Source organism: Guillardia theta (assembly GCF_000315625.1).
Source record: "Guillardia theta CCMP2712 unplaced genomic scaffold GUITHscaffold_36, whole genome shotgun sequence".
Taxonomy (NCBI): domain Eukaryota; class Cryptophyceae; order Pyrenomonadales; family Geminigeraceae; genus Guillardia; species Guillardia theta.
In genome coordinates this window covers 71,114-86,671 of record NW_005434638.1, presented here as the reverse complement: position 1 = coordinate 86,671, position 15,558 = coordinate 71,114, and the positions used below count along the sequence as shown (strand labels likewise).

The window sequence follows — 15,558 nt, the reverse complement described above, 5'->3', positions numbered from 1 at the left end:
CCCCTCATCATTCCCCTCTTCAGTCTTCTTCCATCCTCCTCCTCCTGCCCTTCTCCTCCGCCTCTCAAGCTTCCATCCTGAACTCACCGGAGGTCCGTGATTCCCGACACTGGCCGGGACGCCCATGATGCCGTGCGGGCCCCGGGCCTTGAGGTCGTTGTAGTTGGAGAACCCTTCAATGCCTTCGGTCTCAGTGTGGAAGCGACCGTAGGACATTAGGATCTCGTCCGTCATGATCAGGATCTTGTACTTGTGGTCCTCCCGGTCCCTGGCCTGCTCGGCAGGAGGGTCAGAGTCTGAGGGGGAGGGGGGGGGGGAGGAACAGGAGGAGGGGGAGAATGAGACCGAGGTCGAGGACGAGGACGAGGAGGATGAAAGGGAGGAAGGAAGGATTGACAGAAGTTTGCAAGGAACCTGGCCGGGGAGGCTGAGTTTGGTGTCACTGTCAAAAGTCCACCCGAGCTCGTTGCGATGCCTTTTGACGGCAACTGGCGGATCATCTTGAAAGCTAGCGGGTTTGCGAACAAGCCGATGAGCTATCGGTGCGAGGAAGATTGTGAATGGAGGGGGCGGGGGGGGGAAGAGTGAGAGAGAGAGAGAGAGGGAGAGAGGAGGGATGGAAGGAGGGAGAGAGAGAAGGAGAGAAGATCGAGGAAGAGAGGGAGAGAAGACGGAGAGAGGGAAGGAGAGAGGGAGAGAGGAATCAAAATCGTTGACGAGTAGTCATTGGAAGGTTGATGGTGAAGAGAGACGATCCGAACGATGGTATGTCTGTTCGTTAGATGTCAAGCTGATAGCGACATTAGAGTTGAGTTGTGCCTGCAGATGTCATTGCCATCGTTTCAAAGCAACAACCCGGCAAGAGGAATAAGAAGTTTGTAAACGGGCAGTTCGGACATTTTTCGGTGAACTGACGGCATTGACATGCCTGCAAGTGATAGATGATATAGATACAAGAGCTGGAGACTTCAGGGTGGACTGTCGAGAACAAGGTATGCCGCTGCTGCTGCTGGCTAATGACGATGATGATGATAGTGATGAAAATGATGATGATGATAACGAGAGGAGGAGGGGGAGGAGGAGGAGGAGGAGGAGGAGGAGCAGCAGCAGCAGCAGCAGCAAGAGCAGGATGCTTACATCCGGCTGTGGAATGACATGCTTGACTTGCAGGTTGCAAAGTCAAAGTTCCATCAGCCTGAGTACGAGAATGCAATCTACAATGATGTGAGGGAGGAGGGAGGAGGTCGATCGGCTGATGCACCTGACGATGCGGCTAAAAGTTCGAGCTGCTGTCATTGAGGAAGATACAGAAAAGCTGGAGAAACACGAGCAAGTCGCGCAGGTAAGTCAGGACAGAAGTCAGGATAGAAGTCAGGACAGAAGTCAGGACAGATTGTCTTCAATGGCCTGAACTCCCTGCTGCCTCCTCCTCCATCTCACTGACGCTCCACCCCTCCACATCCTTCCCCTCCCCTTCCCTCCCCTTCCCTCCCCTTCCCTTCCCTTCCCTTCCCTTCCCTTCCCTTCCCTTCCCTTCCCTTCCCTCCTCTTCCTTTCTCTTCCCTTCCCTTCCCTTCCTTTCCCTCCCCTGTCGCCCATGTCTCCCTTGCACATCCCCGTCTCATCTTCCGATTCCCCCGTGACTCTCCTCGCGATGCAGGAAGGCGACAGTGAGGAGGGAGCAGGAGAAAGCGTATCGCCAGGTGACGCCGCTCGAGCATCGAATGTTGGACAAGTTTGGAGAGAAGTGAGTGATACGAGCAGCATGCAGACGATGATGTGATGATGTTGATGTTGATGTTGTTGTTATTGATGATGATGATGATGATGATGATGACGACGACGACGACGACGACGAAGACGACGATGATGACGATGATGATGATGATGACGATGACGACGACGATTGTTGTTGTTGGTGATGATGATGATGATGAAGTTGATGATCATGATGCTGACGATGGCGATGATGACGATGATCTAGGTCAATATACAATGAGATGGATGAAGGGAGGAAGGTGAATTACATCTCCTTTCTCCTGTCCCACCTCCTCGATCCCCTTCTCCTCACCACTTACATTCCTCTGCCCAACAGGCTGAGGCGTTTGTAGCGACGTTGAAGTTTGGGTACCCTTGCGATGACATGTAAGGAAAAGTTGTCATGACAAGAGAAAATTTTGCGCCACCGTCACAATCAAATCAGATCATTGCGATCTCAAGCAAAAAGCTTTCTTTCTCTCATCTCCTCCCCGACCATCTCCCACATCACCAGGTGAGACGTTTGTTTCCTCTTCTACGATCTCACCCTCCCCTTCCTCTTAGCGCTCTCAGCCAACATGGTCTCGACATTTCTGTCCAGGCGTTCACTGAACTTGCGTCAGAGTCAGTCCTCCCGTCCACCTCCCCTCTTCTCTCCTCCTCTTCTCTCCTCCTCTTCTCTCCTCCACTCCTCTCCTCTCCTCTCCTCTTTCTCCTTCCTCCCCCCCTCCTCTCTAACCTGCTTCCAGGCACCTTCACGCCCACTTCGACGGACATGACACCGTCTCCGAAGTCCAGCTGGGCAAGTTCACATCGACCATGACCGAGGTGACTACAAGCTGAGAAATCGTTTTTTTACTCGCCCTCAGCTGGGGGGGCTCGAGAAAGTGCTCAGCAAGAGGAACCATCCTCCCCCTCCTTCGCAGCAGCAGCTGGTGAACAGCTGGGAAGAAGCGAAGGAGAAGGTCCTGCACTCCTGCTCTCCTTCCCTCTCCCTCTGCCTCCCCCTCGCCCATGTTCATGCTCACCCTCCTCCGTCTTCCCTTGATAGCGTATCATCGACAGACCGCCGCCTCCTGCTCCTCTTCTTCCTGCTCCTGCTCCTGCTCCTGCTCCTGCTCCTGCTCCTGCTCCTGCTTCCCCTTCCCCCCACCCCATCCCTCATCTCTGTCGCTGGGCAGGACCTCACGGCGAAAGCGAACCAATGCTACGAGTTGATGCAGCGGCTGAAGGAGAGAAGCATCCAGCGGCAGCGAGAGCTTGGTAGCGGTGACGCGGGAAGTGCAGGAGGAGGAGAGAAGCTTGTCGGAGGAGGGAACAGGCGTTGAGAACAGGAACGAAGAGAATATCGCAGTATCTAGATGTAAATAGTGAACCATCTGTTGAGGCGGATGAAGACGAGGAGGACGAGGACGAGGACGATGACGCTGGACAGGAAGAGGAGAAGGAGGGAGTAAAGAGGAGGAGGGAGAACGAGGGAGGGGGGGGGGTTGGAGGAAGGAGGGAGAGAGGAAGAGGAGGAGGAGGAGGAGGAGGAGGAGGAGGAGGAGGAGGAGGAGGGGAAACAGCGGAAGTCTCTCGCTGCTCTCTCTCAGCCGGAGAAGAAGTTGGAGATGTCGGTCTTGCAGATGGGGCAGACGTGCGACCCCTTCTTGAGCCAGATGTCGATGCACGACTCTGACACCCAAAGTCAATGTGGCACCCAAAGTCAACGTGGCACCCAAAGTCAACGTGGCACCCAAAGTCAACGTGGCACCCAAAGTCAAAGTCCAACACAAACACAAAACCAACGCCACATACAGAGTCAACATGAAATACAAAGTCAACGTCGGGCACAAGAAGAACTTCAAGTACAAAGTCAACATGGGACCCAAAGTCAACGTGCAACGCGGCTTCAGGAGCATATAGAACCCTGCAATGGCGGAAGGAGACAAATCGACAAGAACGACAACAACACAAGCTGCGATACGAGGTTGATGGTGTATCAGAACATGGCAGCGCTCTCATCGCATCGAGTTGATCCTTCACTCCTGCTCTCCTCACCGTGAAACGAGTGCAGACATGGTAGCCGTTTGACAACATCCCCTGCTGGACAGTGAGTAGCAGGAGGAGCAGAACGAGAAGCAGGATGGAGGAGGAGAAGAAGGTCACTAGAAGAAGGAGGAGCACGAGGGAAGGGACGAAGACGGGAATGAGCCAGAGGGGAAGCAAAAGGAGGAGGAGGAGGAGGAGGAGGAGGAGGAGGAGGATGCAGCAGCAGCAGGAGCTCATGTCAACTTTGCACCTCTAGAAAAGTTTTGCAGGCAGATCACACACTCTCCCATCTTCTCATGCTCATTTCCAGCCAACCTGCCCAATTCTCATCCATCCCATCCCATCCGCTCGTCCCACCTCCTCCCTCCCTCCCTCTCCCCCGCCCCCCCGCCCCCCCTTCCTCTCGCTCTCCTTCCCTCCCTACCTCCTCTCCCCTCCCACTCGTACCTGTGCGTCGGGATCGCGCTCGTCTGTACCCTGTGCGAGGAGGAGGAGGAGGCGGAGGAGACGAGTCTGCTGCTGCCATGAGCTGCTGCTCCTCGATCTTAGGAAGCGTCTCACCCTTGCCGCGCTGCCTCGTTGCTGAAAGTCATCGCAGCCGCCTGCACATCGGCGCGTCACGAGAAGGAAGGGGAGGAGGAGGAGGAGGAGGAGGAGGAGGAGGAGGGAAGACGTCGAGTTGACCTGCGCTAGGGAACCTCCGATGATGCCAGCTGAGGCTCCTTGGAGTAGACCTGGGGCAATCACAACGAGTTGAGGAAAAGAAACAATGACAATGATGATGATATGTTCATGATAGATGATGATGATGATTATGATGATGAGGAGAAGGAGGAGGAGGAGAAAGGCTGAGCAGGAGGCATCGAGGGAGAGGAAGCGCCCAGAGGCTGAGGCTGAGCAAGAGCAGCAAGAGCAGCAAGAGCAGGAATAAAAGATGATGTATAAGCAGCAGGCTGCAGTAGAGAGGAGGGTAGAGGAGTCAAAGATCAGTTCGTACAAGGACACACTGGAACTGGCGAGAGTAGAACTAGGAGGAGGAGAGACGGCAGGACGAAGGGGGAGGGAGGAAGACGAACAGCAAGGCTGACAGCAGCAGACAAGCATGCCCACCTGTCGTGACATCCTGCCTCCTAGCGTACGAGATCAATCCCCCCACCGCTGCTCCTAGAGCAGCTCCGCCCAGCATGAAGCTCGCATCAGGAGAGCCGGAGACGTACATGCCTGCCTCCTCCGACAGCTCGCCATGACTACAGCACAGCGTCAGCCTCCTCAGGTCCAGCCATGACATGCAAGCTCGCTCACGTCTCGTTGCAGATGACTGTCCCGCACATGCCGCATGCTCGGGCGCTCGCTGGGTTTAAGAACTCAAGGATCATCGTCAGCGGAGGGCGAGGGGGGAGGAGGACGCAGCTCACTGTGCATGCATGACATTGCGCTTGGTGACGCGTCTCCTCCCCCTCCCCCTCGGCGACCGGAAGCCACCGTGCTGATCCCAGCGGACGCCTGCAGTCGTATGAGGAGGAGACAGAAAAGGGAGTCCTGACCAGTCTCACCATCTCACCCGACGGACTGTCCCGCTCTGCATGTTCCGCTGGATGCCGTCTTGGAAGATGATCTCGTATATGTTGTGACCTTGGGGAGGAGAGGAACAGAGTCAGAGAGGTTTGAGATCGGACCGGAGTGTTGTTTGTACCGATTTGAATGTGTGCTCCGGGAAGTCCGCTGCTCATCGCCTCCTGTGGTGGCACGTCAGGGACAAGAAACAGCTGGAAGATGAAGAAGGATGAAGAGGAAGAGGGAAAGACTGTGCGGTAGGACGTAGGTGGTCTGTCAGGGGGGAGGAGGGAAGGGGAGGAAAACATGGAGCAATGGATGGTTATTGAGGTTGGACGGTGGAGAAGGAGAGGCCCTCTGAGGGAGGAAGAGGAGAGAGCGAGAGTTTGAATCAGTGCGACATGTCCTCTCCAAGCCTTCAAACCTCTAGGATCGCGTTCTGCGGCGAATCAAAAGCCCTCCAATCGCCATGGTCAAACTCATACTGGAACTGGTACTCCGATGCCGATGGCTGATGTGCATCGTGCATGGAGAGGTCCAGCGCCTGCCGCAGGCACTCCTCCTCGTTGTACATTTCTGCGTCTCCTCTACTGTTTGTAGCATGTGCAGACAACCCTGTCTGGCACCCAGCTCCCCTACGTGGCCCTGTCCACAAACTCAGTCAAACATCCACAAACTTGAGGAAGCGGAACGTCGGAGAGAACCGGCAAGGAGCAAGCGAGGGGACAGGGGTATGAGAGTAGGAGCAAGGACGCTGGAGGGGAGGGGAGGACAGGACGTTCAGGACACAGAGAGGGGGATGGAGGGAGAACGAAGAAGAGGAAAGGAAAGAGGAAGAGAGGCGAAGAAGACAAGGGAGAGGGAGAGGGAGAGTAAGCGGAGAAGGAAGAGGGAGGCGGCATAGACAGTTCACCTGGACATCGCAACATGTGTAGCTCCATGTTCGTCGTCGTCACCCTCGCCCCGCATCGCGCGCATACCGTCATATCTGCCATGATCCCGACCTACCCAGCAGCGAGGTGGGACTGAGCGGGGATGAGCCAGGCTGGGGGTGAGGCGCCGGGTCAATTGGCGGCCGGGCATGATGCCCGGCCAGTTAAGGCTTCTGACGTGACTGCCGCCTCCAGCAGGCTGGGGCCGCCAGGAGTTCGTCGACCACTCAAGTTGGCATCACTGGAGGCGGCAGGGCCTGTCTCAGACTAGCATGGGATGTGACCGATAACTTAAGACCTTTTTACTTGCAAAGCATCATCCCCATTGGAGAACTGTACCAACTCTCATGCACCCACCCCACCTACCTCGCCATCTCGCGATCTCTTCTAGAAGCTCCGCTGCCCCCGGCCTATCCTTCCCTTCCTCCGCCCATGATCGCCTCATCATCACCTGTAGCTCCCTCGGCATCGTCCGTTCGCTCAGCACTGCCGGACGGAAGTTGTACTTGGCTGCCATGCTGGCTACAGAAATACCGTCGGTGTTGCAGAAGGGATGCTCCCCGGCGAAGATGTACCACATCACCAGCGAGAAAGAGTACACGTCCACCGCCGCCGTGTACTGACCCTCTCCCCGGAAGATTTCTGGCGCCATGTACCGGTAAGTCCCCGTTATGCCTGTCAGCTCCGTCGACATGGGCGACTCATCCCACAAGGAGCCGCAAGACCCCCTGCCTCCTCCCGGTGTCAGCGGCGCCTTGGCCGGGCTCAGCGGACCCATGCGGCTGAGCCCGAAGTCCCCGATCTTCACCGTCCTCCCGTCCCCCGTCAGCAGCATGTTGGCTGGCTTGATGTCTCGGTGGATCACCGGCGGCTTCTGTGAGTGCAGGTACGCCAGCGCGCTCAGGATGTCCTCCACCCACGACACTGCCCTCCTCGTCTTGGGCCGCCAGCGCCCGTCCCGTCGTGACTTCTTCTTGGCCTCGTAGTACTGCTCCAGGCTCCCCCCGGCATCAGCTCCATCACCAGCCACGGCAGCCCGTCGTGCTCGTAGATGCCGAAGAACTCTATCACGTTCTTGTGCCGGAAAGCGTGGCTCATCATGCCGATCTCCTTGAGCAGGTCCTTGGCCTCCTTGGACCGGGCGTCGAGCTTGGAGCAAAGGGTCTTGACGGCGACCTGCCTGCCGTTGTAGAGGGCGCTCCTGACCTCCCCGCAGGATCCCTCACCTAGGACGTCACCGAAGATGAGGGAGGATCGAGGGATGGCGAAGGATCCGCAGCGGTCGATGTCCTTAGGCATGAGGATGTTATGGTGGGAGGCAAGGTCAAGGAAGACGGGGCAGTCGTCCTGAAGGGAGGGTCTACGCACGAAAGCCTCTCTCCGTTCATGCAGGGCGTCAGGAGGTAGATAGATTCGTGGCGTTTATCTATTAATGAATCTTAGAAGTCAACTTTCATGTTGCTACGTAAACTTTCATGACGTTACATTAGTAACGGACTACCGTCGTATTACCGGGCTGCTTACTGGCAGTGCCGTCAGCTGGGGGGCAGTGCCGTCAGCTGGGGGGGCCGGCGTCGCCTCCGCCCGGCCGTAACTGAGCAGAGCCATGACCGTACTCGCCGCTGAACGCACAGGCGCAGTGAGTGCGTTATGACCGCCCGGCCGGTCCGATCACACTGGCACTGACACTGAGTCCCATTAAACACCGTGGCACGGTGCCGGCTACCTCAGAGTCAGTCGCGGCCGCCCCGCCGGCGGCCCGAGGCCCATGCCGCACCGGGGTGTCATGGCATCGGCGGAGGCCGCTAGTACGGTAGACTCCGTACAGTACGGTTCAACGGTTGCCCGGAAGTTCCCAGGACTGAACTTTACCCAGGAAGTTGCCGTTAAATTTTGGTCACTGCGGGGATGTGGGCCCCACGGGTCAACATGGTTGCGGGGGAGGCAAGGCGAATGGCAAATTTGTGCCGCGAGATGCGGGAGGGTGAAGAGGGGGACAAGGACAAGGACAAGGACATGGAGGAGGAGGAGAAGAAGAGAGCAGCAGGATGGTGGAGCCATGATTCTCGTCTGCCTTTCATCCTCTCCCCGACTTCCTCCGAATCATCTTCCAAAGTTTCTGATTCCAGTTCACGTCATGCGAGAATGCCAGGTGAGAAGGACCACATGCAGCAGCAGGAGCATCGACCACCTGCTGGCTCCCTGCTGGGAGATGCGCTGAAACTTCGGAACGAGAGGGAGTTCAGGTTTGCAGTCGCACAACAGGAAGAGCTGTACTGCCCGCAGAGACTGAGAGTGAGTGACGTGCTCGGGATCGACAAGAACAGAGATCGGCATGTGAGCAGAGTGCTACGAGAAGCGCTCAAGTTGAGACGAGATCGAGAAAAGCTGTTCGACACCAGGACGCATGCGAACGAGGAGGCTCCGACGAACCAAAAGGTAGCTGTGGGCAACCATACTGGACAGAGCAGCGTCGAGAGAGCAGGAGGGAGCATGGATACCGTGGTCGACGCAGAGAAGGCGAGATGGGCAAGTGCTGGGCGAGTGCTGAAGTCCCCTGGAGAAGGTCGAGAAAGGACGATGCCAGTCAATGGAGACGTAGATGGAACGGAGAACGTTGGGAGACCGAATGGATGTATCGCAAGGTTGGGGAGGTACGACGACAGAAGGCAAGGGCTGAAGGAGGACCACGAAATTGCGGATGAAGAGATGCGAGGACAAAGCAGTTTGAGCGGCCATGCAGAACTACAGTCCCGAGGAGGCGGAGGAGGAGGATTGGGAGGAGGAGGCAGGGGCGGAGGAGTTGCTAGTGTTGGAGCAGGAGGCAGAGCAGAAGGAAGCCTCAGTGTCGGACCAGTCACAAACCCATCGGCGAGCACAGAGGTCGTGAGAAATGTGCGGGGGAGCATGAGGAGCGACGAAAGTGGAGGAGGAGGAGGAGGAGGAGGTGGTGGTGGAGCAGAGAGCGGAGTGAAAATCAAACGAAGTCAAGAAGAAATCAAGAGGACGGGAATGAGAAGAAATTCGGAAGAACAGAGCCCGAGGAAAGAAGGACGAGGGGAAGGGGAGGAGGAGGAGGAGGAGGAGGAGGAGGAGGAGGAGGAGGGGGATCAGAATTGGTATCAGCGGCAGCGGCAGTAGCAGCAGCAGGAGCATCAGGTGGAGTCAAGGTTGGAATAGTCTCAGACGCCGAGGGGAGTATGAAAGTCATCAGAGGACAGCGAGGGATTTTGAAGCTCGACAGGAGAGGAAGTGGAGAAAGTTCGGGAGGAGGTGGAGGAGGAGGGGGACGGGAAGGAGCAGGAGACAGCAGGGCGGACGCCAACCGAGGTCACGAAGGGCGAGCGAAGGGGGAGGGGGACCTTGGGGGGCGAAGCAGAGGAGGAGGAGGAGAACAAGGGACAAGGGAGACAGGTGATCCTGTTGCAGACTCGGCGGGTCCAAGAGGGCAGGGGGAGGAACAGGAGGAAGAGGAAAGGGAGGAGGAACGTGTGGATGCTATCACTCAGATCGTTCGCCTGCTGCCGTCCCTGCGGTCTAGAGGAGCTGACAAGGGGCGAGGAGGAGGAGCAGCGGAAGGGTCAGAGGACGAGGCGGAGGGGAGGAAGATGTTGACTCTGGAAGCAAGGACCAGGGCGCTTGAGCGAGTGTTCAAGAGCTTTCACGAGGAGGAAGACAGACAGTCGGAGTCACCCGATGGTTTCTTTGATGACTTGTACTCCATGGTGGGAAGGAAGGACGACATCCTGTCAAAGAAGTCTGTTGAGCCCTCCTCCTCAGCCTCCTCCGCCTCCTCCGCCTCCTCCGCCTCCTTCTTGTCCTCTTCGTTTCTCTCCTCCTCCTCGTTTCTACGGGATGACAACTCGATTCCTCGCCCCGTTGCCTCTGATGCGGAACGTGATGCACGGTCAATTTCGTCCTCCGGGGAAGACTTCTACTCTCCCATATCGGAATTTCATGAGACAAATCCAAAAGTACAGATCAAGATTGGCAGGGATGCCCAAACTCCCAATGTCATCGTCCGGCTGCCGGAGGTGGAAAGTGACCCACCGACGATTCCGAGAAATTTGCGAGAAAATGGGAAAGAAGAGAAAGCGGAGGATGAGGAGGAGAAGTCAGCAAGAAGGGAAAGAGGCGAAAAAAGATGCTCCGAGATGTCAGTCAGCACTGATTTGTTCATCGGACATGGCCAGGAAGGAGAAGGGAAGGCGGTTGTGGAGGATGAAAGTTTGGATCCCGAGGCTGAGAGAAGAACAAAAGACAAGGAAGAGAAAGTTATGAAAGAGGAGCAGGAGGACGAGGGAGAGGATGAGAGGGAGAGGGAGAGGGAGAGGGAGAGGGAGAGGGAGGAAAACGATCAACAGGCAAGGTCGGAGGACCTGCAGTCAGAAATGTCTGCCGCTTCAAGTGGTGGGAAACTGTCAAGAAGTTGGGCCGACGCTCTCTGTTTCAACGAGGAGGAACAGCAGGGGCAGGAGCAGGAGGGGCAGAGGAAGGAGGAGGAGGAGGAGGAGGAGAGGGGGAGATCGAGAAGAGCATCAGAAAGGGCAGGGAGGACGGCGCTCTCCCTTTCTTCTACTCCTGTTTCCTCTCTTAACATGTCAGTTTCCCCTTGCACTGCTCAAGGATTGGCGACGAAGCTGCTGGTGCTGGCAGAGGAGGGGCAGGAGGAGGAGAAGGAGGAAGAGGTTGTGAACGAGGAGGAGGAGGAGAGGAAGCGATCCGATCAAGCACATCGTCGGCTCGTCCAACAACTTGCCAGCGGAAGAAACTTGCTGCCAAAACGCGAGAACGTGGAGGATGAGAGGGCTGCGGAGGAGCTCGGGAGTGCGCAGGGAACTAGCCAATCGACCAGTCCCTCACTCCCATCGCAGGAGGAGGAGGAGGAGACGGTGTTCCTTGCAGAGTCTCTCAGCTCAATCTCCGCCAGCTCCCTCCCAGCAGACCCCGACAGGTTTCCGAGAGAGCTGGTTCTGTCCGGTCAGAGCATGTTCCATCCTAGCGTTCTGGGTCAGTACAGGAGGAGGTGCGCCCTCGGCCCTCCGCTGTACGACAGGAGAGGAGGAGGGTCGGTGCTCTCCTTCGACAGCAGGATGCAGGTCTGGTCCTTGCAGTACCTACGGGAGGGGTTGGTCGGCAGCGTCGCCATGTGGAGGAGGAGCGAGCGAGAGGAAGAGTATCCTCTGCGGTCCTGGGTAGAGGTGACGAGCGGGGCAGCGTGGCGGAATCCAGCGATATCTCTCAGTCGGGAGGAGGGAGAGGACGAGGACGAGGACGAGGACGAGAAGGATGAGCAGAGCAAGAGGACGGGGAGGAAGGGGAAGGGGAAGGGAAGGAAGGGCTCGAGGCTACGACATGCTCTTGCCTCCTCCTTCCAGGATTTCTCGGCGGGCAGTGGGCAGCTGCTCCCTCCCCTCGTGGAGCTGGAGGAGGAGGAGGCGGAGGAGGAGATTTCCCTAGCGCCTCAGGTCCTCTCCGAGACCATCCGAGTCTACCACGAGCTTCATCCTCCTCAGATCGAGCTGGAGGAGGAGGCGGAGGAGGAGGAGGGGAAGGCAAGGGGAGGGCTGCCGTCTTGTGGTGCAAGAGGCAGCAGCAAGTCAGTCAGCCTTCGGGTCGCGCACACCCTGGAGGAGGGAGGAGACGTATGCGTGTGCGCCTGCGTCGGGATCAGCAGGCAACCTCCTCCTCCTCTCCCTCCTCGCTCCCTTTCCGTCGCTGTGATCATCGTCATTGACTGGAGCTTCTCCGGGGACGCGTTGGACGCGCTGGAGCGGCTGAGCGAGGAGCTGGTGGAGGAGATAGAAGAGGAACACGCGATCGGAATCATCTCTTCCTCCGATGCCTCTAGGGTTCACATCCTCCCGATGCAGGTGATAGAGCGATCCTGTTCCCCTGCTCCAGCTCATCCTCCTCCCCACTGCGCTCCCCCGGCTTCTTTTCCTGCCCTTTGTGTGCCTCGCATGGCCTGCCTACCTCCCACTTGCCCCCTTTCTTGCTCCCCTCCCCTCCCCCCTTTCCCCTCCTCCGCTCTACTCTCCCCTCCTCTTCCTCTTCCTCTCCCCCTTCTTCGCTACCCTCTCCTTTCTCGCCACATCCTCTGCCTCTCCTCCTCTCCTCTCCCCTCCCGTCTTCCTTCTCCTGCCCTAGCCAGTGACCACTCATCATCCCATCTCTTCTCTCACTTCCCCGCAGGCCAGCGGGACCAACAAGTCTCAGCTACTCGGTCAGCTGGTCAAGGCCATCGACCGTGCAAGGAGGAAGGGGCAAGGACGGTCCTCCTCTCCTCTCGCTCAAGCCATCATGGAAGCCTTCAGAATTCTCAATCCTCCTGCAGCAGAAGACTATCTCACCCTCCCTCCCTCCTCCTCCTCCTCCTCCTCCTCCTCCTGCCCCGTCCGATGGATCCTCCTGCTCACCGGAGTCAACCACGGCGACTCCCCCCCGTCTTCTCACATGCTCCTCTCCTCCCCTCCTCTCCGCGAGAACCTCCTCCTTCGCGGCTCCACACAGCTGTGGCCCATCGTCTCCCTTCCCCGCGTCAGCGACGCCAACGAGCCCATCGACTTCCTGTCCAGCATGGAGGAGCTTGCCCTGCTCACCGGAGGACTGCGGCAGGTCGTCCAAGGAGGAGAGCAGGCGGAGCAGGCGGTGAGGAGCGTGTGGAGAAGGATGATGCATGTCAGAGCATGCAACGTCTCGTTGACCGTCTCGACGGAGGAGGCGGCGCTGATGGTATCTTGCTCGGGTATGCCGCTCGGGTTCTCCTGCGAGGAGGAGGGAGGGAGGCGAGTGAGGATCGACCTCGGGCATCTGTCAGGTATTTAGCTCCTCCTCCTCCTCCCCCTCCTCCTGAATTTCTTCTTGATCGTTCTCATCCTTTGCCTCATCCTCCTCCGTCCTCGTCCTCTCCCTCCTATCCCTCCTCCTCCTTCCCCCTCCTGATGTTTCTCATCTTTCTCCTCGTCCTCTTCCTCGTCCTCGTCCTCGTCCTCGTCCTCGTCCTCGTCCTCGTCACTCACTTGTTTCTAGCTGGCGAGCAACGTCATATCCCACTTGTGCTCACGAGGAGCCGCGAGGCAGAGAAACTCCTTCACAACGGCATCATGCCGGAGGGGAGGGTGAGATTCGAGCTGACCTGCGAGGGCCGGCATGCTCGATGGGAGGAGGAGCGAGTCTGCCATGAGCTGAATACCAGGCTGCTCTTCCTCAGGGGCAGGGGGGTAGGAGGAGGGAGGAGGAGGGAGAAGGGGCTAGATGCGAAGAAGGAGCGGGAGGAGGAGGAGGAGGATAGGATCCTGTGCTTGCAGCATTTTCAGCGGATGAAGTCGGCGATCGCCATGTTGGAGGCTGGGAAGCTGGAAGGAGATGCAGGAGGAGGAGGAGCAGATGGAGGAGGAGGAAGCGGAGGAGAGGCAGGGGGAGGAGGGAGAGGAGGAGAAGGAGGTCAGGTGACGAACTGGAACCGCTGGAGGAGGGAGGGGGGCAAGAGGATGGACGTGCTGCGGGAGGAGCTCGACAAGTCATCGTTGCTGCTCCACAAGAGGCTCCCGCAGGAGTGGACGATGCTGGATCAGCTCAAGACCGACGCCGCCCGGTGCAAGCGGATCTTGTTCCAGCTCCATCCCCTCCTCGCCAGCTCTCTCCTGCAGGAGCTCGCGCACGCGCACCGGCTCGAGCATCCCCTGCTGGCCTCGGGGAAGTTTTACGAGACAGGAAGGGAACGAGGGAAGGGGAAAGGAGTAGAGAGGCTGAAGTAGCAATGAAGTTTTAGAATGCTTGTGCACCTTGCTCCATACATTCCTCCTCCTCCTCCTCCTCCTGTCGCTCACATGCGGCTCCTTGGGGTGGGGATCGCCATGGACGGGATGTCGATCGCCGGGCATCGGTTCATGATGACGTTGACGCCGCGGCCTCTCGCCGCTGCCGCGGCCTCCTCGTCCTCCACCCCGATCTGCGTCCAGATCGTCTTCACCCCCTTTTTCACCGCGTCCTCGAACACGGGAGCGATCCTGCAAGCTGGATGTCAGCTGGGGAGGAGGAGGAGGTGGCGGCAGCAGGGGAGGAGGGGGTGGGGGGGAGCAGGACAAGAAGGAGCTGGACCGGGTGACTGGCTACCTGTCGGAGCGCAAGAAGATGTCAACGATGTCGACATGCTCCTCTATGTCGCTGACACTCGCGTACGTCTTCTGTCCCATCACCTCCTCGCCGCGTTGAGCAGCCCCCGGATTGACCGGGATGCAGCGGTAGCCCTACGAGGATAGTGCATGAGACATGGTAGAGGAGAGGAGGGGAGAGAGCTTGAGAGGGGAGCAGATCTGGGTGGACAGAGGGAGAGTTGAGAGGAGGAGAGGGTAGAAGGTGTGGAGCGGATGGGATGGGATGGGATGGGATGAGAGGGGATGGGGAGGGGAAGAAAGCAGCAGATGGGAGGATACTAGGGAAGGATGGTAGGGAAGGATGGTAGGGGAGGTCACCTCAGCTTGCAGAAACTTCATGACGCCATAGACGGGCATGGTCTCCTTGTTCGTCGCTCCTACGACTGCGATGGTCTTGGCGTCGGACCAAACTTGTTTCACGAGCTCGGCCTCGGTCGCCATGGCAGACAGGGACAGAGGAGATGGAAGCCTTGTGCGAACGTGTACAGAGGAGCGGGGAAGGCCTACAGGACTTCGAGGGGAACAAGCAGGGGAGAGGAAGGGAGAGGAGCGAGCGAGGGAGAGAGAGGAGGTAGCGGGAACGGAGAAGGTGAGGGAGGAGGCGGGGAGGAGGAGGAGGAGGAGGAGGATTTGGGACATCGACAGAAGGAACAGTTCCTTCGTCTAGAGACCCTACCCCGTGTTTGCCTCGAAAATACTTCTAAAGGAAATTGTATGAAGTAGGGTAGGGTGATCCAGTGTTCACCTTGCGAAAAGTTCCAACGCATTTCGGAAGGAGGTGGAGGAGCGGGGGGAGCAGGGGGAGCAGGGGGAGCAGGGGGAGCAGGAGGAGCAGGAGAAGCAGGAGGAGCAGGAGGAGCGGGAGGGACAGGGTTCACCACACTTGCCCTGTGAGCATGCTGAAGTTTTGCCTGCCCAGTGTCAGCAGGTCCTATCCTTAGAGAGGAATCATGGCCATGCACATCTCCAGCGATCAGGTGGAGGAAGAGACTTCAGGGAGTTTCCAGTTTGAGGAGGTGGATTTCAAGCCTCAAATCCTCAACGATCCGAAGAAGAAGGTTAGCAGTCCTTACCTCCTCCCTCCCTCCCCTCTCTCCCTCTCCACCCTATCTCCCTTGACT

General features: G+C 58.0%; 6 protein-coding genes across 6 annotated transcripts in view; 3 read left to right on the top strand and 3 right to left on the bottom strand.

Moving 5' to 3' along the window:
• The window catches only part of GUITHDRAFT_139092 (hypothetical protein), a gene marked incomplete at both ends in the record, with an annotated part of 5,257 nt that extends 1,591 nt beyond the window's left edge, over positions 1–3,666 (top strand). Inside the window, 13 exons of the mRNA XM_005832083.1 lie at positions 411–542; positions 734–765; positions 826–905; positions 951–992; positions 1,171–1,224; positions 1,281–1,342; positions 1,661–1,703; positions 2,096–2,145; positions 2,204–2,272; positions 2,508–2,586; positions 2,628–2,723; positions 2,940–3,027; positions 3,449–3,666. Of these exons, the coding sequence (XP_005832140.1) occupies positions 411–542; positions 734–765; positions 826–905; positions 951–992; positions 1,171–1,224; positions 1,281–1,342; positions 1,661–1,703; positions 2,096–2,145; positions 2,204–2,272; positions 2,508–2,586; positions 2,628–2,723; positions 2,940–3,027; positions 3,449–3,666 (1,045 nt within the window). The remainder of the gene's footprint in view (positions 1–410; positions 543–733; positions 766–825; positions 906–950; positions 993–1,170; positions 1,225–1,280; positions 1,343–1,660; positions 1,704–2,095; positions 2,146–2,203; positions 2,273–2,507; positions 2,587–2,627; positions 2,724–2,939; positions 3,028–3,448) is intronic.
• Positions 3,667–5,157: 1,491 nt separating this feature from the next.
• On the bottom strand, positions 5,158–6,341 carry GUITHDRAFT_139091 (hypothetical protein; the record flags this gene model as incomplete). The annotated part of the gene is made up of 5 exons (XM_005832082.1): positions 5,158–5,295; positions 5,354–5,424; positions 5,486–5,528; positions 5,771–5,991; positions 6,260–6,341. The coding sequence occupies 5 exons, from the start codon at positions 6,339–6,341 to the stop codon at positions 5,158–5,160; spliced, it is 555 nt and encodes a 184-aa protein (XP_005832139.1).
• Positions 6,342–6,594: 253 nt separating this feature from the next.
• Positions 6,595–6,972, bottom strand: GUITHDRAFT_71590 (hypothetical protein; the record flags this gene model as incomplete). Its single annotated transcript, XM_005832081.1, has 1 exon — positions 6,595–6,972. The coding sequence occupies one exon, from the start codon at positions 6,970–6,972 to the stop codon at positions 6,595–6,597; it is 378 nt and encodes a 125-aa protein (XP_005832138.1).
• Positions 6,973–8,207: 1,235 nt separating this feature from the next.
• GUITHDRAFT_139090 (hypothetical protein) lies at positions 8,208–14,038 on the top strand (the record flags this gene model as incomplete). Its single annotated transcript, XM_005832080.1, has 5 exons — positions 8,208–9,225; positions 9,405–12,151; positions 12,474–13,098; positions 13,311–13,399; positions 13,598–14,038. 5 exons carry the CDS (start codon positions 8,208–8,210, stop codon positions 14,036–14,038), a joined length of 4,920 nt encoding a protein of 1,639 aa, XP_005832137.1.
• Positions 14,038–15,015, bottom strand: GUITHDRAFT_152749 (hypothetical protein). The gene is made up of 3 exons (XM_005832079.1): positions 14,756–15,015; positions 14,397–14,530; positions 14,038–14,290 (listed from the first exon to the last, which is right to left on the bottom strand). The coding sequence occupies exons 1-3, from the start codon at positions 14,876–14,878 to the stop codon at positions 14,107–14,109; spliced, it is 441 nt and encodes a 146-aa protein (XP_005832136.1). The 5' UTR covers positions 14,879–15,015; the 3' UTR covers positions 14,038–14,106.
• Positions 15,016–15,354: 339 nt separating this feature from the next.
• GUITHDRAFT_163320 (hypothetical protein) overlaps positions 15,355–15,558 on the top strand; it is a gene marked incomplete at its 3' end in the record, with an annotated part of 2,082 nt that continues 1,878 nt past the window's right edge. The window contains exon 1 of the mRNA XM_005832078.1: positions 15,355–15,495. Within this exon, the coding sequence (XP_005832135.1) occupies positions 15,388–15,495 (108 nt within the window). The 5' untranslated portion in view covers positions 15,355–15,387. The remainder of the gene's footprint in view (positions 15,496–15,558) is intronic.